Source organism: Paroedura picta, chromosome 1 (assembly GCF_049243985.1).
Source record: "Paroedura picta isolate Pp20150507F chromosome 1, Ppicta_v3.0, whole genome shotgun sequence".
Classification (NCBI taxonomy): domain Eukaryota; kingdom Metazoa; phylum Chordata; class Lepidosauria; order Squamata; family Gekkonidae; genus Paroedura; species Paroedura picta.
In genome coordinates, this window is record NC_135369.1 from 202,799,224 (window position 1) to 202,820,860 (window position 21,637).

Here is a 21,637-nt window from a genome sequence, read left to right on the forward strand (position 1 = left end):
CCTCCTGCCTCCCCCCCCCCCCACCACCACCACCGGCGCACGGGTGCGAGGGCACCTCCTCCCGGCCACCTTTCCTTCTCCACGGGTTAGCCTTGGGGGGGGGGGAGCGAGAGCAGTCCTCCCCCTCCCCCTCCCCCTCCCCCTCGGGCCCGCAGGGGAGGGGGCGGGGAGCGCCCTCGGCGGCGGCGGCGGGGGGGGGAGCGGCGGCCGTGGCGGGGCTTCCCCAACCCGGCGCCCGGCAGGGGCGGCTCAGACTGCCGCATCATCCTCAGGTAGGCAGGCGGGGAGGCAGGCGGACGGACGGACGGGCGGGCGGGGATGCCTGGCGGCCGGCAGGGGGCCGGGCCTGGCGGAGACGCGGCTGGGCCGCCGAAGGGAGCCGGCTGATCTCCGGAGTGCAGCGCGCCACTCGCTGCGGAAGAGGCGGCGGGCGACCAGGAGCCGCCGGAGCCGCCGGAGCGCGCGTTGCCCAGCGCCGCGCCGCCGCCGCCGCCGCCGCCGCCCGTGTCCCGCCCGCGGCCCTGCCCGTGGCCGTGGCCCTGCGTGGCGGGAGGCGAGGCGAGGGCGGGGGGCTGGCCGGGCCGGGCCGGGGCGGGCGATGTCCCAGGCGCTCCGGGCGGCCGGCGGGCGGGGCGGCGGCGGCGGCGGCGGCGGCGGGGGAGGATGCTGCGGCAGGCGCTGCACGGCGGGCTGCGCTCCTTCTGCCGCCAGCTGGGCTTGTTCGTCAGCCGCCACCCGGTCTTCTTCCTCACCGTGCCGGCCGTGCTGACCCTGGTGTGCGGCTTCAGCGCGCTCAGCCGCTTCGAGCCCGAGCGCGACCTGGAGCGCCTGGTGGCGCCGGCCCACAGCCTGGCCAAGATCGAGCGCCGCCTGGCCGACAGCCTCTTCCCGCTCGAGCGCGCCAAGGGCCGCCTCTACTCGCACCTCCACCCGCCGGGCCGCTATGGCCGCCTCCTCCTGCTCGCCCCGCCCGGCGCCAACATCCTGCTCCGGCCCGCCGCCCTGCTGCGCATCCACCGCGCCGTCCTGGCCCTGCGGGTCAGCCACCGCGGCTACAACTACACCTTCGCCCACCTGTGCGCCCTCAGCGGCCACGACAAGCGCTGCGCCCTCGACGACATCGTCGCCGTCCTCGAGGAGCTCCGACAGGCGCCGCCCGCCAACAAGAGCGCCGCCCGCACGCCCCTCACCTACCCCACCACCCGCCTCAAGGTACGCGCCCGCGGGGCCAGGGGGGGGGGATCGGGGCCGGCAGCGTGGTTCCTCGAGGGCGGATCGCGGTCAGCGTGCTCGGGACTGGCTGCAGCCCGATGTCGCACTGGTCGAGAGGGCGCGCCCTGCCCCCGGAGACGTGGCCCGGTCCCGGAGACCCGGCAGGGCGAGACTCGACGCCTAAGATTCGTTCTCCTGCTCGCCTGCTCCCGAAGGGTGTCCAAAGGCATGGCAGGGATCCTTCGAGGAATTCTCCCCGCCCGTCGCCACTGCCCAGGGGAGCCTGGCGCCGGAGCAACAGGGGGAAGGGGAACGTTTCCCTCCCGGGCCGGACCCTTCCCGCCCGGGCGCCCAAGGGTTCCTGCGGCCGTGCCAGGCTCCGAGGGCCGTGCGCCGCCCCGGCGGGTCTTGCGCTTGGGAACCGCAGCCTCCCGCGCCTGCCTGCCTGCCTTCCCTCCGGGCTCCGGCGGCGGGCGAAGCGTCGCAGGCTTTCGGAGGAGCCTCTCCTGCTCCGGCTCGGTGCGGCTTCGCAAGTCGGCCGGACGGCGCTCGCTCGCTCGCCCGCCGTTGAGCAAAACTTTCTTCTTTGCCCCGTTGGACGGAGGCGGTGGCCAGCCGCGGGGGGGGGGGGGTTGGCTTTGGCGCCTTCGGGGGATTCCCGGGCCATCTGGCGCCCGGAAGGCAGGCAGGCAGGCAGGCAGGCAGGCAGGCAGGCGGCTGGCGCGGTTGTTCTGGGGCAGGCCAGGGGGCGTCTCGGGGGCGCAGGGCTGTAGGGCAGGTATGCCCCGGGGGACAGGGGGCTTGGCTGTGTTGTTGGGTGCAGGGAGGGCGCAGGATGTTGCCTGGCTGTACGGGTCCTGTGTCCACACCCTCTTCTCACCTGTGGCAAGGCTGCTGCCTCTTACCTGGGATCTCTGTTCTTGGGCTGGGGGACACTGTGCCAAGAGATGTTCAGGGGGGATTGGCCATTGCCTGCATCGCTTCCAAGAGCTGACCGGGGCCCATTCCGCACACAGAGGATAATGCCTTTTCAATGTGCTTTGGCAGCTGGATTTTCCCACACAGAACAGGGAAATCTCCTTCTAAAGTGCATTGAAAGTGCATTATCTATCGTGTGCAGAATTGGTCCAACTCGTCTGACCAGCCAGCAAGGAGCAAGAGATAGTCAGAGGCAGGCAGTATGTCGTCGCCTGCCTCTGCACAGTGACCGCTGATCTGGAGCATAGGTTTTGATCTGCCCCTCCTCCGCCACATGCAGGCAGCTGGGTGACCTTGGGCCAGGCATGCGCCTACTAGAGGTGTTCTCACAGAACAGTTCTGTCAGAGCTCTCTCAGGCCCACCTTCCTCAGAGGGTATATGTTGTGGGGAGAGGAAGGGAAAGGTGCGTGTAAGCGGCTTTGGGACTCCTTCAAGGAGTGAGTGAAAAGCGAGGCAGGAAATCTAATGCTTTTCTTCTTCTGAGGGGTCTCCCATCCAAATACTAGTTGGGGCTGACCCTGCTTAGCTTCTGAGATCTGGAAAGATCCGGCTAGACTGGGCCGTGGAGGTCATGGGGTAAATTATTGCAGGATCAAGCAACTTTGGTGTAAAAGGAAAGCGAAGGGATTAGAAAATAAATCATGTGCCAGGAAAGCAGAGAGATTTGAAGTCAATTTGGCCTGCGGCATCATCCTTGGGAGAATTTGGGATACCCGGAGGACACTAATCCTAACCTGCTGCAGTATTCCTTGGGTGACCTTTGGCTCTCCCTGAGGCTTGCCTACCTTGCAGGGTTATTAGGCAAATATAATAGGGAAGGGAGACACACGGGCCCTGCCCCCAGCTTCTCAGAGGATCAAAACGGGTGAGAGAAATTCTGCTGTCTGGGCACACTAAGCTTTGCCGCTTGTCTTCTTGCATGCCCATTTTCTCGTGGCAGAGAGGAGTGCTTACATCTGGGGTAGTCAAACTGCGGCCCTCCAGATGTCCATGGACTACAATTCCCATGAGCCCCTGCCACCATTCGCTGGCAGGGGCCCATGGGAATTGTAGTCCATGGACATCTGGAGGGCTGTAGTTTGACTACCCCGGCTTACATGATGCCTCTTCTCTCAGCACCTCCCCTGCCCCATGTGCTAACATCCCCCCAACAAGACCTTTTAGGGATGTGTGTGCATGTGGGGGGGGGGCGGAATATTTCCAAGGAAGCTGCTAAAGCCCCACAAGGTACTTCTCCCCCATAGATCAGGGCTATAGCCTCTCTCTACCTTTTCCCTCTTCAGAGTGACACCCCTTTCTGCTATGGGGGTTCCCTCCACCCCCTGTCTGGCTGTACCTGTGGTAATTGTACTCTGCTAGGGCCCAGTGGATCCTTAAACGGGTTCTGGTGCTGTGAGCCCTGCAAATCCTTAAACCACTCCTGGCTAGAGGGCAGCGAAGAAGGGGGGATCAGTTTTGATGCCCAGAATGGCAGCCTGCAAGATACACCCCAATGTGGTTTTGGCTTCTAAAACTCAAAGAACTAAAAGAAGCAGTCATTGACAGACACGTACGGCGAAAACTGTCCTATAGAATCGCCGAGGGCTGGATACGACTGAACAGATAACATCGTCATAATCATTCTCACAACCTGAGGAGGAACCAAATCGGGGTGGGCAGATCCCAGGATGGTGTGAGGAGTGTATGGTGAATATAAAATGCAGAGCCTAGAACAGCGCTGGCAGGGGGCTCCTGGGAATTGTAGTCCATGGACATCTGGAGGGCCGCAGTTTGACTACCATACCATCTGCTTCAATGCTGGTGAAATTAGGGGGCATGACTTAAAGGACAGTTTTCATGATTTTGCTGTGGGTTATGGAAGTACAAGTGTGTGCTCTCTTCCCTTAAAACGATTCTCCCCCGCGCCCGCCCCTGAAAATTATCACAATTCCGGGAGCTCTAGCTTTTTAGACAGTCTCTACAATTATTGATGGTATTTGTGGTGAAAAGTGGGGCCCAGCCACCAGTATATAGGGCAACCCCATAAAGCAGCCTTTTTCAACCTTTTTACCATTGAGAAACTCCTGAAACATCCTTTAGGAGTCGAGGAACCCCAGAAGTGGTACAATGGTGCAGAATGTGGTTGGGAGGCATAGCCGTGTGCATGCCCCCCCACCCCATCCAGGCCCACCATTGGCCATTTTGGGCCAGTGGACATGACCATATATGGTCCTATCGCCTGATAAATATTTAACACATTTTAAAGATATATTTAAAGATTAACTCCTACCCATTCAGGAAACCCTTCCAGGGCTGTCAAAATCCCTGCCGCAGTAATCAAGGCCAGAGACAAACAGAAGAAGCTTCCAAGATCCAGCAAGATTGAGCTACCCTGAGCACGCCAGGTCAGAGCCAACGCATTGCTGCCGCACTTCATGTGCACAAAAAAAAATTGCTTTCATGCCCATGAGCTCAATAATCTTGGGCGCGACCCTTCGAGGTAGGCTGCACTGACTTGGCTTTCGTTTACTGCACAGCTTGTACTACATGAATCAGGAACTGCATTTCCTATACAGTTCGGATGAATGCTGCTTTTCACAGGTGGCCAGGGGGTGGCGGAGGACACATAAACTGAGACAGTGCACCCCAAACCAGTGGCTTCCAACAATCTCAGAGGCCAGGGCTGTTTTTGCACTTTGCGGCTCTCACCAAAAAACGCAGAGCTCTTGAGAGCTTTTGAGCTACAAGAGAAGGAGCCATATGGCCATTCATCCACAATTACCAGCATAACTTTTAGAGGTGGGGGGGGGTCAGAAGGGGTCAGATAAGGGTGAGGAGGATGTTGGTCAGAATCCACGCCTTAGGAGGAAAGGTGGAGAGAGCAGGGTAGGTGTTGCTTGTCGAAGAGGAGGGCAAGGGGTGATAGTATAGCTGTGTTTACGTGACATGTTGAAGAGGAAGCCAACTTGTTTGGTGCAGATTTACAGACAAGGACCCATTCTGCACACGTTGGATAATGCACTTTCAGTACCCTTTAGAAGTGGATTATCCAGTTCTGCACAGGAAAATCCAGCTGCAAAAGTACATTGAAATTGCATTATCCAATGTGTGCAGAATGGGCCTAGGACTAGGAACAATTATGATGAAGGAGGATCTCCTTAAATTTTAGGAAGTGTTCTGATGTCGAGGGCTGTTCGTAGATGGGATACACTGCCTCTGAGGGTGGTGGAGCCTCCTTCAATGGAAGTTTTAGGAGGAGACTGGATGAACACCTGACAGGAGTGTATGCTTTTTTTTTTTAATTCCCACAGATCGGGGGCTAGAGTGGATTAAAAGTGTCTGTGTGTGAGTGGGGGGGGGGGGGGGCTGGACTTCTGGTCTCTTCTGGCTCTGTGTGATTCTGATGTTTACCTTTTGGACCTTCCTCCATCCTCCAAAACCTATGCTGGGATTTGTGGGATGAAAGTTTGTGCACCGGGAGCCCACAGCTAGAGGAAACCCACCGTCGCACACATGTCAAGCTGCCTTATGCAGCAGGGGTAGCCGAACGGTGGCTCTCCAGATGCCCATGGACTACAATTCCCATGGACTACAATTCCCAGTGCTGGCAGGGGCTGATGGGAATTGTAGTCCATGGGCATCTGGAGAGTCACCTTCCCCCATCTGCCTTGCACAGGTCATTGCTGTCAAGTTGCAATGGACTTATGGCAACCCCAGCCAGTGTCTTTTGAGGCAAGTGAGAAGCAGACGTGGTTTTGCCATTGCCTGCCTCTGCAGAGTGCTCCTTGGTGGTCACTCCTCCAAGTACCAACCCTGCTTAGCTGTTAAAGGCAATGGAGGAGCCACTGCCATTGTGTTGTGCTATTGCCTGCCTCTGCAGGGTTTTCCCTGCTGTCTCCCATCCACATACCAGCCCTCTTTAACTTGCCAGTCTGGTTGTGTAAAGTGTTGTCAGATTGACTCACGGGGAACCCAGCAAGGGACTCTCAAGGAAAGTGAGAAGCAGAGGTGGTTGGCCATTACCTTCCTCTGCAGAGCCTTCCTTGGTGGTCACTCATCTAAGCATCAACTCTGTTTAGCTTCTGAGATCTGACCGGATCAGGCTGTACCATGCAACCTTCCCTTCCTCTGTCTATCTTACGCACATCATTGATATCAAGGTGCCCCAGACTTATGGTAACTCCACCCAGTGTCTTTTGAGGCACGTGAGAAGCGGTCTGACAGTGCCTTCCGCTGCTGAGCCCTCCTTGGTGGCCCCTCCATCCAGGAACCAACCCTGCTTAGATCCCGGAATTTGACAAGACAGGAAACACCTTCCCTCCTCCTGTTACAATTAAGGAAGCATAGAAGGGAACGATAGGTCAGTCAGTGGGTGTAGGAGACGGGAAAGTGATGTTCTGTTTAAGCCAAAACGGAAAAGGTTGCTTGTGTAATTATCAGACAGGCCTTGGCACAAATCCACAGTTTCTCCCTGAGCCAGTTCAGTGACAGGCAGGTGGGACGCGCTTATATGTGTGACGGCCTCGCTCTTCACGTGCCAATTGAGAGTTTGCTGGGACACTACGAAGCCAAGTGTCATCCGTTCTCCCTGTCACATGTTCCCAGGCATTCAGAGCCAGCTGCCATCCCTTCACTGCAGCAAACACTGGTCATTGGTCCTGGAGGGGGGATTGTGCGCTGCTCCTTGGGAAGACGGACTCCCCCAGTCCCCAGGAGTGTTGCCAAGAGGCTGTGCGGTCAGGCCCTGCAGCCTGCACACTTCCCCCTCGCCCGGGGTGTGGAGGTGAGCCCAGGCCGCCCTCAGCGTGATCCTCCACTTGAGCAGAGCGCCACACTCTGCTGTCGTCCCTTCCCCATGCAATGATTGCAGCCTCTGTTTGTGCATGTCCTCCTGGACTTTCCCTTTGGAATGAAAACGCTGAACTGGGAGGGAAAACGCTGAACTGGCTCTGATGCGACTTTAATCAGGAGCAAAACAAAAATTAACAGCTCATGTTTTTGCTCTTTGCCGAAGTCCTTTCAGCTCCTTGTCAATAGAGGCTAGATTTATAGGCCTGTTTCTAACCGCAGGCCTTTCAGGAGGAATAGTACACAGTTTGGTGGAGTGGTTAGGAGTGCGGACTTCTAATCTGATGAGCCAGGTTAAATTCTGCGCTCCCCCACATGCAGCCAGCTGGGTGACCTTGGGCTCGCCACGGCACTGACAAAGCTGTTCTGACTGGGCAGTGATATCGGGGCTCTCTCAGCCTCACCCACCCTACAGGGTGTCTGTTGTGGGGAGAGGAGAGGGACGGCGACTGTAAGCCGCTTTGAGCCTCCATCGGGTAGAGAAAAGCGGCATATAAGAACCAACTCTTCTTCTTCCTTCTCTCCCTCCGTCCTTTAAAGACCCCCTCATCTGGATGGCACAGGTTAGCCTGATTTAGTCCAAACTCCAAAGCTAAGCAGGGTTATCCCTGGTTGGTAGTTGGATGGGAGACCATCAGGGACTCCCTGGGTTTCTACACAGAGGCAGGCAATGGCAAACCATTTGGTCTTCTCTTGCATGACCTGGGTAGGGGCTCAGTCTAGCACAGGGGTAGTCAAACTGCGGCCCTCCAGATGTCCATGGACTACAATTCCCAGAAGCCCCTGCCAGCAAATGCTGGCAGGGGCTTCTGGGAATTGTAGTCCATGGACATCTGGTGGGCCGCAGTTTGACTACCCCTGGTCTAGCGTGATCTCATCAGATCTCATAAGCTAAGCAGAGGTAGTTCTGGTTAATATATTTGGATGGGGGACCCCCACGGAAGCCCAGCCTCACTATGTAGAGGCAGGCAATTGCAAACCATCTCTGACCGTCTTTCGCCTCAAAAACTCTGTGGGGGTCACCAGAAGCTTGTGGCCATGTTCTGTATTTTGCCATTCGCACCCCAAGCCCCTCTCCTGCCTTTCCTGAAGGGGATGCGATTCTAAAGGCAGTTTCACTGTTCTTCAAGACTAGCGCTGCCCGTTTTTTTAAAACCTTTCCCAATTTCCAGTTGCAGAATCGGCACCACCCTTCCCAAAATCCGCTCCGGGTGCTCAGAGTTGAGCCCATGTAAAGCCGACAAAGCGAAAGAGGGTGGGGGAAAAGGTATCAACTCTTTGAGTGTCCTTTAAACGAAAGTAAATAAAACAAATAGACAAAAGTATCAATGAAAGTGAATTTTCAATTAAAGTGTCAGTGAAAGTGAAAGGAGCCTGTTGCAAAACATTTGCTTTAGTCTTGAGCAGGAGTAGTCAAACTGGGCCCTCCAGATGTCCATGGACTACAATTCCCATGAGCCCCTGCCAGCATTCGCTGGCAGGGGCTCATGGGAATTGTAGTCCATGGACATCTGGAGGGCCGCAGTTTGACTACACCTGGTCTTGGGGATATTCCTGCCACATAACATGGTTACCCACCCGGAACTGCCAATTATAATTTTTTTTCCCCAGTCAATCTGTATTGGTGTATCTTGTGCATAAACACTGTGTTTTCTTGTACAATCGATGCACATAACTAGCCAGGTACGTCTTTGAGGCTATCTTTAGGCTGATTTTTTTCTGTTTTTTTGATCATTTGCGTTTGTAAAGTGTGAAAATGGTAAATTCCTGGTGTGGTGGTGAAGAGTGGCAGCTTCTAATCTGGAGAGCTGGGCTTGATTCAGCATTGCTCCTCCACATGCAGCCAGCCGGGTGGCCTTGGGAAAGTCACCCTTCTCTCTCTGAATTTGGAGGAGGAGTGGGGAAGCCAGCCTGGTTCTCCAGAATCGAGGCCCTCGGCTCTTAACTACACCAGCCAACCTTAGGAGAGAATACAGGGCCAAGGGATTCTAGCCACACTCCATTGTCCTCTCTCTGGACTCTGCCGTCGCCTCTTTTGTTTATGTGAATGGATTCAGAGACCCCTTCATGGAACCTGGAGATGATGGGGTTTGGGAGGGAGAGATCTTTGTGGGGAGCCCCCACAGAAAACTTGCCATTCTCTTCAGAGAACTGATCTCTGCATACAAAGGCTGCACCTGGAGGTTGGCAACTGTAATCTCAGGCTCTTTCTGTGGCTCCCCGCCCTGCCCAACTTGTGACCTGCCAAGGTTCACAAACCTCTCTTGTAATTTTGTTTGCTTGCTGCTGCTGAGGACTTTCAGGCGTAGCGGTGCTCCTGCTGTTCCTTTGCTCCCTCGGTGAGCATTTTCGGCTGCTGCGGCCTCCGGATCAGGGGAGCCCGCGTCCCTTTGCTGTTGTGGTACAGGCGGCCAGCGTTTGGTGCATCGGCAGAAGTGTTGCAATGAAGTCCAGAGAGGCAGACGTGCTTGCCTTGTGCTTTCCGCACAACTGGCGCTTGATCCAGGCTCCGGCCCCGGTCTGGTCACAAGAATGTAGCCCGTGCCTCTCTGGAATGAAAGAGCGTTTCAGGGCGATGGACTGTTAATGCTTTCTTTCTCTCTCTCTCTAAAGCACAAATGCCCCACTCGAGACAGTAGCTCAAAGGTAGTCAAACTGCGGCCCTCCAGATGTCCATGGACTACAATTCCCATGAGCCCCTGCCAGCGGATGCAGAGAGGGCAAATGCTGGCAGGGGGCTCCTGGGAATTGTAGTCCATGGACATCTGGAGGGCCGCAGTTTGACTACCCCTGCTCTGGGGGAACTGGGACTTGCCCAAGGTCACGCAGCTGAGGACATGTGGAGGAGGTTGTTTAGATTAGAGGCCACCTCTCTTACCACTACTCTGCGCTGGCTCAGCAAAATCTGTACAGTCCATTAGACAATTGTCCAGTGGACAATCAGAAGCCCTACTGGGCAGCTTGGAGTGCATGCCGGGTTCGATTCTGCACGCCCCCACATGCAACCAGCTGGGTGACCTTGGGCTTGCCATGGCACAGATAAAACTGTTCTGACCGAGCAGGAATATCAGGGCTCTCTCAGCCTCACCCACCTCACAGGGTGTCTGTTGTGGGGAGAGGAAAGGGAAGGTGAATGTAAGCCACTTTGAGACCCCTTCAAGTAGAGAAAAGTGGCATATAAGAACCAACTCTTTGTGGGGAGAGGAAAGGGAAGGCGACTGTAAGCCTCTTTGAGACTCCTTCGGGTAGAGAAAAGCGGCATATAAGAACCAACTCTTCTTCTTCTTCAGTAATATCAGGGCTCTCTCAGCCTCACCCACCTCACAGGGTGTTTCTTGTGGGGAGAGGAAGGGAAGGTGACTGTAAGCCTCTTTGAGACTCCTTCGGATAGAGAAAAACAGAATAGAAGAAGCAATTCTTCTTCTTCTTCTTCAGTAATCTCAGGGCTCTCTCAGCCTCACCCACCTCTGTTGTGGTCTCTGTTGTGGGGAGCGTCTGCCTGAGACTTCTGCATTGCCCAATTGCACTTCTGGGATGTTTCACTGCTACCTCTTCTCCAACCTAATTAACTTGAAACCAGCCTCAAGCGAAGCCTATTTATAACGAACATCGAGAAGTCAAAGACAAAACATCTACACGTGTTAAAGGGATGGGTGCCCTAACTCAGGGGTAGTCAACCTGTGGTCCTCCAGATGTCCATAGACTACAATTCCCATGAGACCCCTGCCAGCGAACGCTGGCAGGGGCTCATGGGAATTGTAGTCCATGGACATCTGGAGGACCACAGGCTGACTACCCCTGCCCTAACTGCCATGGCCAGACTAGCCTGATTTCTCTAGATCTTGGAAGCTAAGCAGGGTCGGCCCTGGTTAGTCCTTGGATGGGAGACCGCTGAGGAAGTCGAGGGTTGCTATGCAGGGGCAAGCTATGGCCAGCCTTCCCTGTTTGTCCCTTGCCTTGAAGACCCTACAGGGGTTGCCATATTTCAGCAGCGACTTCATGGCACTGACCACCACTGAGCAGATGGACAACCTCTCCCTGCTCAGATCCTAGTTGGGGATGAAGCTTGATGCCTCTAGTTGCAGGAGGTCTGCCTCTTCAGGGACCTTCCAGGGACCTTCTCCGTGCCCACGCTCACCACACGCCCGGCACAGAGTTGTTTTTGCTGCTGCAGCAACGTATCTCGATGTGAATGTATCAAACAATTTTGCTCGGCAACTGCCCTGGGACCACTCTGTCAAATCCAACTTACATATTTATGGGAAGCGGAACAGCCTCCTGCTGAAGAAAGAGAAGAATTAAAGTCCGAGTGACTGCAAAATACCACCTTTGGTACCGTGTAGAACAGGGCTAGTCAAACTGCGGCCCTCCAGATGTCCATGGACTACCATTCCCATGAGCCCCTGCCAGCGAACGCTGGCAGGGGCTCATGGGAATGGTAGTCCATGGACATCTGGAGGGCCACAGTTTGACTAGCCCTGGTGTAGAATGAGGGAGGCCTTGCAATTGCTGAGCTAACCTCCTGGGATTGAAAGTGAACATTTCTGGCCTTTTAGAGCAGGGGTAGTCAACCTGTGGTCCTCCAGATGTCCATGGACTACAATTCCCATGACCCCCTCCCAGCATTTGCTACCCCTGTTTTAGAGGACCACAACCCCACCCTGCATGCAATTTCTTGCTGTTTCTTGCAGCAGTTTACATCAGGGTCAAATGCTTTTGGAAACAGAACCCTTTTCAAGCAGCACGGTAGAATCTGAACCCGTTCCCCGTTCTCTTCCCTGTCCGTGCAGCTCCTTCCGAAGAACTCTCCCGTTTGTTCAAACCAGGGACATCCCCGGGGCTTCTTGAGATTCTTAAATGAGATTTCCTCTCGATGCTTTGCATTTCGTTAACTGCACTTGACCCACTTTACTGATAAGCAAAGAGACTGTAAAACGTTCCGGTTCCCAGAGAGCCAGTTAAAAAAAAAAAAACATTTTGGGGGGGGGGGGTCCTTCTGTTCCCACCTAAAAAGAAGCAAGCACTTCATGCCTGAAGGGAGATGATTCAGAAATACATGGACCGCTATCTGTCCATGTGTCCATCTTTCCACACAGATATATCTCTCGGTCACATGGCAGCGTGGTCAAAGAACAGAAGCAAGGGGGGCAGCAAAGCAAAGATGTGGGGCAGGCCTGTTCCCTCTTGATTCCTCTTCACGAAGGTAGTCCTGTAGGGATGACCATCTCCAAGCGATACCTGGAGACTTCCCGTAGTCATAACTGATCTCAAAAGAACACAGATCAGCTTCCCTGGAGATACTGGCTGCTCCAGAGGCTGGACTCTTTGGCTGGATGGATTCCCCCCTAAGGGCCGTCCCCACCCCACACCCTGTTCAGCCCAGGCTCCACTCCCAAAATCTCCAGGAACATCCCAACCTAGAGTTGTCATCGTTGGCAAAGCTATTTGCTCTGGCCGTACATGCATACCTCTGTTTGTATGAAAGCGGTAACCCACCAGCTGGTTCGCTAGAGCACCTGCTGGTTAAGAGCAGTGGCCTCTAATCTGGAGAACTGGGTGTGATTCCACCCTCCTCTGCCACATGCAGCCAGTTGGGTGACCTTGGGCCAGTCACTGTTCTCTCAGAGCTTTCTCAGCTCCACCCATCTCACTGTCTGTTGTGGGAAAAGGAAGGGAAGGTGATTGTCCGCCCCTTTGGGGCTCCTTTGGTTAGGAAAAAACGAGGTGCAAAACCCCAGCTCTCCTTCTTTACAAACAAAATGAGGAACCAGTACTTGGGCAGATATGGGACTGAGTCACTTGTTCAGCTGTAAACTTCACAGCATGTGGAATTACTCAGCACGTACATAAAGAAAAGTCGTGTACATTGCACATGGATTGTACATGTAACGTGTGACCAGAGCTTGTCAGTAATCTTGAGATCTAGCCAGAACCCATGTTCCTCTTTATGGGGATCCATATCTGTAACCAAATTATGGAAATAATTGGCGCATTTCGTGTCCCCTGCCTCGATATCAAATCTAACCCAAGTCTAGTTCACATTTCCCTAGGGAAAGAAGGGAAACCAGGCATGTTAACCTGACATTTATTTGAAAGGAGATCATAGTCTGACGAAGAGTGCTTGCACTCGAAAGCTCACACACTGAATAAAGGGTTGCATTGTGAGCCTTTTGGTGCTGTGGTTAAGAGCAGCAGCCAGGTGACCTTGGGCACATCACAGTTCTCTCCGAGTTCTCTGAGCCCAACCTGCCTCACAAGGCTCCTCTTGCAGGGAGAGGAACAGAAAGGTGTTTATAAGCCCCTTTCAGGTAGTAGAAAGCGAGGTATGAAAAAAAGCTCTTCTCTTGGGATGTGCAGGTTTCCCCTTCCCCAAAATCATTTGGGACACCCGCTCAGAGACAGCCACAAACCCCAAAGGAGAAGCCTCCCCCACCCCCTCCCACCCCAGACATTTGTGCTTGCTGTGGGGAGCATCCCAGTTGAAGCTCATGAAGCGTGCGTGTATTGTCAAGGGGTGCCAAAGCCCCATGGGAATCTTGAACCGCTTCCTTCACCCCCCAGCGGGGAGTCCCGCTTCTCTGGCTCGTGGGTTTCCGGAGGGCTTGGCTAGAGCCAGGGCTTTCCCCGCTGGGTGTCTCTCCCGTCTCTTGCAGCTGGAGAGTGCGGGCGTGAGCAGTGGCGGAGAACGGGAAAGCCACAGGCTGCCGGCTGTGTGTGTGTGTGTGCGTGGAGGGGGGGGGAGCGATCAGCAGAGAGCTCCGAAGTCCTGACTGCACTGCGGTGTGCGCCCTCCCCTCCTGCAAAGGAGTGTACTGGAATGCCATCCCACGTAGCAGAAGCAAGCAAGAGCCGGAGAGCGGGAGAGGGAAGAGGGGCAGGGGCCAGGAGAGCACAAAAACTCAGCCAGAGGGGATGCCCGCAATGCCGTTTCTCCAGGGGTAGTCAAACTGCGGCCCTCCAGATGTCCGTGGACTACAATTCCCATGAGCCCCTGCCAGCGAATGCTGGCAGGGGCTCATGGGAATTGTAGTCCATGGACATCTGGAGGGCCGCAGTTTGACTACCCCTGCTCTATGCGTTTCGCGTTCAGCTTCGCCAGGGGGGATATACTGAAATGATACAAAAGCATCAAATGCATTAGAAAGCGTTAAAAGGCCGTTCAGGCTGATCTCATAAGCCAGGGGAAGACCGCTCAGGGTGGCATTTGGATGGGAGGCCACTGAAGAAGCTCAGGGTTGCTCTGCAGAGGCAGGCGATAGCACACCCCCCCTGTCCTTTGCCTCGAAAGCCGCTCAGAGAATCACCGTAAGTCGGTGGCAAGTTGGCAGTGCTTTCCACCACAATAAAATCACCTCCAGATCTCTCTCACCAACCCCACCTTCCTCAGGACCCACACCTCAAGGCTCTCAGCATTCCCCATCCCCAAATGGGCACCCTCATGAAAGAACAGCACCTTTACTTCCTGGGGAATCACGGCACAAAACAAAGCCCCAAAGCTTGACAGGAGAAAATAGATCTTGCAGGGCCCTGATCTCGCCAGGGAGGTTGTCCCACCAGGCTGGAAAAGCCCTGGCTGTGGTTGAGGCCATCTTTACCTCTCTGGGCCCGGGGATCGGCAAGGCCCCTGCCCTCCTAAGGATCCACCCCCAAGTCTCCAGGAATTTCCCAAACGGGATCTGCCAGCCCTCTACCACATCCCCCTCTGGGACTCTTAACTTCAGTGGTTTCCAAGGCCATAGAGTCCACCCTCCAAAATATCCGTTTTCCCCAAGGGAACCAATCTCTGCAGTCTGGAAAAGAGCTGTCACTCCAGAGGATCCCCAGGCCCCACCTGGAAGCCGGCACCCCTACACAGGCCTGATCTGAATCATCCTTCCCCCACTTCCTGGGTGCCGTTTACATTTTTGAAAGCCTCTCCAAGACCTTTGTTCCCGAATCTCCCAATCGTACATGTAGTTTGGCCCTAAGAGACGCAGTGCTTAGCAAACTCAGTTCCATCTGCAAGCCCACCCCAAAAGGATACCCCCAAGAGCCCTCCTCTGCCTGGTTGATTTTCCGCACTAAAATCTGGCACGTTGTGACACTTCCACCACATTTTTATTTGCATGAAGTTCCCACCCACCCCTTCATTTGGATACCAAGTGAAAACCTTTCCCACTTCTTTGTGTCGGGGCTCGTTTCACACTAAGCACTTCCCGAGGGGAAAGGGAGTTACCAAGTCACGGTGGGTGCAATGGGGAGGGCGAAGCCCCTCCAGAATTTGCGTATGAGTTTGTATCACCGCATGAAGCCTATTTGTGTTCCGTCAGAGAAGCGGACACGTCCGTGTTATGAATTGCATTTTGAGATGCAATCAGCTTGTCATCAATCTAGCAGGATGCGCAAGATAACAGAAATATGCTGGCCAGGGGGTTCTTCCGTCTTTAAATGCTACATTCTCCCTCCCCTGCAGGGAGAAAAGAGTCACAGGAAAGCGTTTGAAGGAGGCAGTACAGGGTAGTGGTTAGTGCACAGGAGAAAGATGCTGTTCCGATCCCCAGTCATTCTTTCAGTGCACAGTTTGCTTCACAAGGGTTTTGTGGTGATAAAACAGGGAGGGCTGGGTTCCCAACTTCCAGGTGGGGCCTGCAGACCTCCCAGAATTACATCTGACCTCCAGACTGTTAGAATACACAAGAGCTGCAGTGGGCATGACTGAAAAGAATCTGAAGAGGGGTGGCAGAAGAGATGTGTATTTAGCATGGTTAGATCATGTTTTTTTTCTTCAAATGATCTCCTATGTCCTGATTTGTTCATTTGGAGACTTCCTGCTCCTTTGAGCACACTTCCTCCTTGCTTGCCTCTAGAACAGAATGAACAGAACCGTTAGATTGCTGGAACTCCCTCTCCTCTCCTTTTTCTATACAAATTTTGTTCCTTTTATTTATTATTTATTTATTTATTTAGATTTTTATACCGCCCTCCCCTACGGCTCTGGGCGGTTTGCATAAAACATTTTAGAACGTTTACATAGAACGTTTACATAGAACGTTTTCAGAATAAAAACATCACTTTCTTTTAAGCAGCTTGGTGCTGCACCCTGCTCTGCATGTTTAAACTCATGCCAACATGAACTGCAATTCCGGGGGATCCCCAGGTCCCACTGGACACTGGCTTCCATAATGGCAGCCCACAAACCGCAGTGATGTGACTTGGGACAGGGAGCCGATTTCCTGTTTTACTTTGGAAAACAGTCATAAGTGCCAGTGTACATTTTATTTTACTTATTATTTTACTTTGGTTGTACCCTGACTCTCTCCCCAATGGGGACCCACAGTGACTTACGTCCTCTTCCCCTCCATTTTGTCTTTGTAATACCCCTGTGAGGTAGGCTCAAGCTGACAGGGCATGACTGGCCCAAGGTCATCCAACAAATTTCCACTGCAGAGCCCGGTGAGGTAGGATAGACTCAAGGCCCAAGGTCGCCCAAGAAGCATCATGGCGGTGTGTGGATTTGAACTCAGAACTTGTAGTTCCTAATTTAGTGCTTCAACCATGGCACTACCCCTACTCCGTGGTTTCCTATCTACAAGGCAGAGAAGAGGGCAAATATCAGGGTAAGGCACCAGCACCAACCACCAACCACAAATGCTTAATCCCCCCTATTTGCAACCTACCAATCTTACACTCCCCCGTCATCGTAGCATCAACTGATTCAGGGCTTTTCGGCATTCTTGTTGTCCTCTCTTGTTGTTCCAGTTGCTTTGAGCTCTTCCCCCCACCCCCCACCTCCCTGTTCCATACATTTGGCTCCCTCTAGTGGTCAATTCGTTATTTCATTGTTGTATGCCTGGCATATCTCCCGGCAACTTCAAATTGCAGGTTTTAATGCCAGCATAAAATGATGTGATATCGAATTGACCAGAGAGAGCAAAACACGTGCGTAACAGAAAAAGAAGAAACCCCAGACCGATAAGACCGTGCCGTTGAGGAAAATGAGAATACAGGCAAGCCCAAAGCTAATAGGACAGCACCGGTTTACATGGGCCCTTTGATCACTAACAGACGTGGTTTAGCTAATCCTCTGGGTCACAGCTAATCCCGTTGTGTAGGGGGAGAAACCAAGTTGGAGGAAAGATCATATGCACAAACCACACAGCAAAGATTTATCAGCATTGAGTCTTCTGCAATCTTTAACACCAAAGCGGCAATTCAGCTGGTGAAGCTATGTAATCAGACTGTAAAAGTCGCACAATGTATTTAATAGCCAATGGGGTGGAGGAGGGACTCTGAAGTTGTTAGGTTAACCCAGGGGTAGTCAAACTGCGGCCCTCCAGATGTCCATGGACTACAATTCCCATGAGCCCCTGCCAGCGAATGCTGGCAGGGGCTCATGGGAATTGTAGTCCACTGACCGCAGTTTGACTATCCCTGAGTTAACCAATCTATCTACTAACACAATTTTTTCCCAATCCTTATGGCCTCTCTTTAAAAACACAAAGTCCTTAAATGTTGGCAGAGTTGACATTTTAACAAGAGGAAGATCTGATTTCCTGCCTCTTTGCCTTCATCTGTCTTTGGCCATAATCTTAACGGATCCAGCAGATCCCCAAAGCAGTTTGGGAAGATGATCCGAGCCGTCCCCAGCCCTCTGTGTTCGGTTCCCCCGTCTTCTCTCCAGAGCGTCAGATAATAAAGCCGAGTTATTACAGAGCCGAAATTGTCTTATGGATGATCCCAAGCAAGCAAATGAGATTTAGGGCTGTGAGGTTCCTCATTTCGAGCATGCCTCTAATCTCATTACTGCAAATGTCTGATTTCTTGTGGATTCCTGTTTAATGTTCCTGAGGAAGGCAGTGATTCACGGGAGGGCCCTGCATAGGCAAAGCATCCCATCCTGGTCGGTAGCCAATCTCCAGGTAGTGGCTGGAGATCTCCTCCGGGGATTACAACTGACCTGTTGCAACCCCCCAACAGAATAGATGGGAAAGGAAAATTTTGGTCCCTTTAAAGCAGGGGTAGTCAAACTGCAGCCCCCCAGATGTCCGTGAACTACAATTCCCATGAGCCCCTGCCAGCGAATGCTGGCAGGAGCTCATGGGAATTGTAGTCCATGGACATCTGGAGGGCCGCAGTTTGGCTACCTCTGCTTTAAACTGCCCGATCTTCGCATGGCTGAATTGAACCTGAGTCACAGTTCAGCAATTTGGCCAAGGTTCTTTTAGGCAGTTTAATTACAGGGGAAGGTCTATTTGGTCTGGATTTGCCTAAAAAGTGTCTGAATCAACATTGATTCATATACTTCTTAGAACCGAATTCCACATGCCTACAGCCAGCAGGCCTCATGAATTACAAAGTGGCTTACAACCATCTTCCTCACCCCACAAAAGACACCCTGTGTGGCAGGTGAGGTGGAAGGATGTCTGAGAGAATTGGGACTGGCCCAGGGTCACCCAGCTGGCTGCATGTGAAGGAGTGGGGAGTTCAAACCTGGTTCTGTAGATTAGAGGCCTCTGCTCTTAACCACTAGGGCAAGCTGGCACTTCAGGTAAGGATGCCAGTCCTCAGGTGGGGCATGGGTATCCCCTGGTTTGCATGAACTTTTCTGGTGACCCCAAACTGTGGATCTTTTCCTGTGTGGTTAGAACCCAGCCAAAGTTCAACAATTGGTGCTGAAATTCTTGTGTTTCCTATGCAGCTCAGATGTTCAAGTACACAGACTTGTACAGGTCTGGAGCCGAGTCCTACATACAAAAGATTCACACATTCAATGGCATATATAATTCCTTTAGAATTGCAGTTTACAGTCTTTGATGTAAAAAGTTATTTTGTTCTTTTGATGAATCCGGAAAGGGATTTCTCTTGCAAGAATATTTACAGCACTGCCTGTCGAACTTTGCCTGGGTTCTAACCACACAGAAAAAGAGCTGGAGTTTTGGGGTCAATGAAAAAGACCACAGGATGGAGGAAAGGCTCCCAAGACAACTCAGGAGAGAGAGATTCTAGATTTATATGTTAACGTCTCTGGAATCGGAAGGCTTAGATCAGCCTTTCTTGAGTTTTTTTGCTCTTGAGAAAGGCCTGACACATTCTTCAGCCTTTGAGAAACCCCAGAAGTGGTGCAATGGTGCAGAATGTGCTTAGGAAGCATAGCTTTGGACACACCCACCTGAGACCCCTCCCCTCCCCTCCCCATCCCCTCCCGGCCCATCATTGGCCATTTTGAGAGGAGTGGGTGGTTGACATGACCATATATGGTCATATCACCTGATAAATGTTTAACTAATTTTAACGATATATAAACATTATATAAATTATATTAAAATTAACTCCCACCCATCCAGGAAACCCTTCCGGGGCCATCAGGAAACTTTAGGGTTTCGCGAAACTCTGGTTGAGAAAGCCTGGCTTAGATTTTGGGGGCGGAGCCAGAGGAGGGCGGGGCTTGAGGGGAGGGGTCTCAGTGGGGTATGCAGCCATAGAGCCCACCTTCCAAAGCAACCATTTTCTTCAGGCAAATTGCTCTCTGTCACTTGGAGATCAATTGTCATCCCAGGAGAACTCCAGCTAGTTCCTGGGGGCTGGTCACCCTAACCACGAGTAATTTTCAATGAGTCCTCTTGTACTATTTACCCTACAAAGGAAAGCAACTTTTTGACCTCCATTGAAAATAGTAAGAGGACCTCACCTGTCCCCAATGCTAGAAAGAAGTTACTGTTGTGCTAAACTCAGTCCCGGAGGATAAAACCTGCACGTTCTTGGAATCCCTCGAAAAACAGTTAAAAAAATGATGTTAACTCCCAGTTATAACCTTTGATTCCAAAAGCTCTCTGGGACTCCAATTACACCAGCCTGCATGTCCCTGAAACAGCAGAGAACATAGTTCATACTGCAGCTCATCGAATAAGGCCGTCTTTACAATTGCGTATAGATGAATCAGCTGTAAACCGCATTCCGCGGTATAAATAAAAGGCTAAGGGGTGTGGGGGTGGGCTCAGTCCAGGATGGGGGGCCAACGATTGGCCTCTCCGCTTGTCAGTCTGAAGGCAAGGGGACGGTTGGGAGGCGTGCACCAAGATTTCTTAATGGTTTAAATAAGCATAGTGCTTATTTTACTTATTTTACCCCCTTTGGATTTATGGGCCTTGAAACTTTAATAAAGGAATCTTGTTCCCATTTGGCGGTGGGGGGGGGCTAGAGAGGCATACTTTGTGGTGCTGGCAGGGTCTCATGGGAATTGCAGTCCATGGATAGAGTGATGTAGCATGGGGGTCATCAACCCCCAGCCTCGGCAGCGGGCCACGGATCCGTCTCTCCGCCCCCCCACCCCCCCGCAGTGAGAAGCTCACCAGGCCACGAGCAAATCGGCCACTGAAGCGGCCAATTAGCTCGTGGCCCGGCGAGCTTGTTGCTGCAGGGAGGCAGGGAGAGGGAAGCACTGCCTCTGGCACGCAGCCCCGCGCAAACACAGAGCTGCTGCACATGCGCGTTTGCGCCCGCGTGGCAGCTCACGTATGCGTGTTTACGCGGGGCTGCCGTGCATGCACAGCGCCCCCAGGTCGCCCTCTTCCCCCACCCTTTGGCAACGGGCCGCAACCAAAAAAAGGTTGTAGGACGCTGATGTAGCACACGCACACAATGCCCAGGCACGCTGATTCGCTCACTCCAAATACCCCTAAATATGGGGCATGACCTACAAAGCTGAGAGAGAGAGAAAATTATTAGAATAAGGAATATGGAATATGGAATATTTTGTGCCTTCAAACTTTTGAGAAGGTTTTTCTCCCTGGTAGAAATGGGAGCAACATTTTACCACCAGTGGATGGGCGTTTATTTAGAGCCACTGGAGGCCTCCCACATCTGGCCCAGATGTGGCCTAGATTTGTACCATTGCCAACTCCAGGTTGGGAAATACCTGGAGATTTTGGGAGGGGGGTGCAGCCTGGGTGGGAGAATGGATGGGGATGGTCCTCAGCAGAGGACAAGGCTGTAGAGTCTAGCCTCTGAAGAGAGCATTTTCTTCAGGAGAACTGATCTCCGTAGTTTGGGAATCAACTGAAATAGCAGCCAATCAACTGAAATAACAGCAACTGAAATAGCTTGGTGGCCCATGGGACCAGCTAGCAGGGGATGGGGGGGGGGGGGAGAAGCCTGAAAAAAGCAAAATTTCTACATCTCCAGACTTGACATAAGGACATTGGTGACGTCGGGGGTGACAGTCTGGCACAAAACTCTATGGCAGAATTAGCTTTTCACCATAAAGCTTTGCCCCAAACCCAGACAGCCCCCCCACCCCACCCCGATGTCACCAATATCTTTATGTAACTTCCAGGATACGTAAAAACAGTATTCCCCCCCCCCCCCGGCTTCTTGCCTGTTTTTTTTGGGGAAAAGGGGGGTTTCCCCAGTTTCTTCAACCACTGAAGCTGGGGAAAGGTACCAACTCAGGGGATGCCCAACTGGGGATTTACAACCCTAGGCAATCTCCATGCTGGACCTGGAGGTTGGCAACCTTAGAACCCTATGAATTTCCTGGTAGAAAGCGTCCTTGTCCAGTTGTCTGAGCTGTTGGTTTTGCTTTGGTGGGCAGCCAGAATGAAAAGGCGCACTTGTCATCAGATTATTAGTAAAACCTGCCTC

The 21,637-nt window shown here is 53.0% G+C and overlaps 1 protein-coding gene across 1 annotated transcript in view; it reads left to right on the forward strand.

Annotated features, from left to right (window-relative positions):
* Positions 1 to 644: 644 nt before the first annotated feature.
* Positions 645 to 21,637, forward strand: part of PTCHD4 (patched domain containing 4) — a 63,040-nt gene continuing 42,047 nt past the window's right edge. The window contains exon 1 of the mRNA XM_077317075.1: positions 645 to 1,212. Within this exon, the coding sequence (XP_077173190.1) occupies positions 664 to 1,212 (549 nt within the window). The 5' untranslated portion in view covers positions 645 to 663. The remainder of the gene's footprint in view (positions 1,213 to 21,637) is intronic.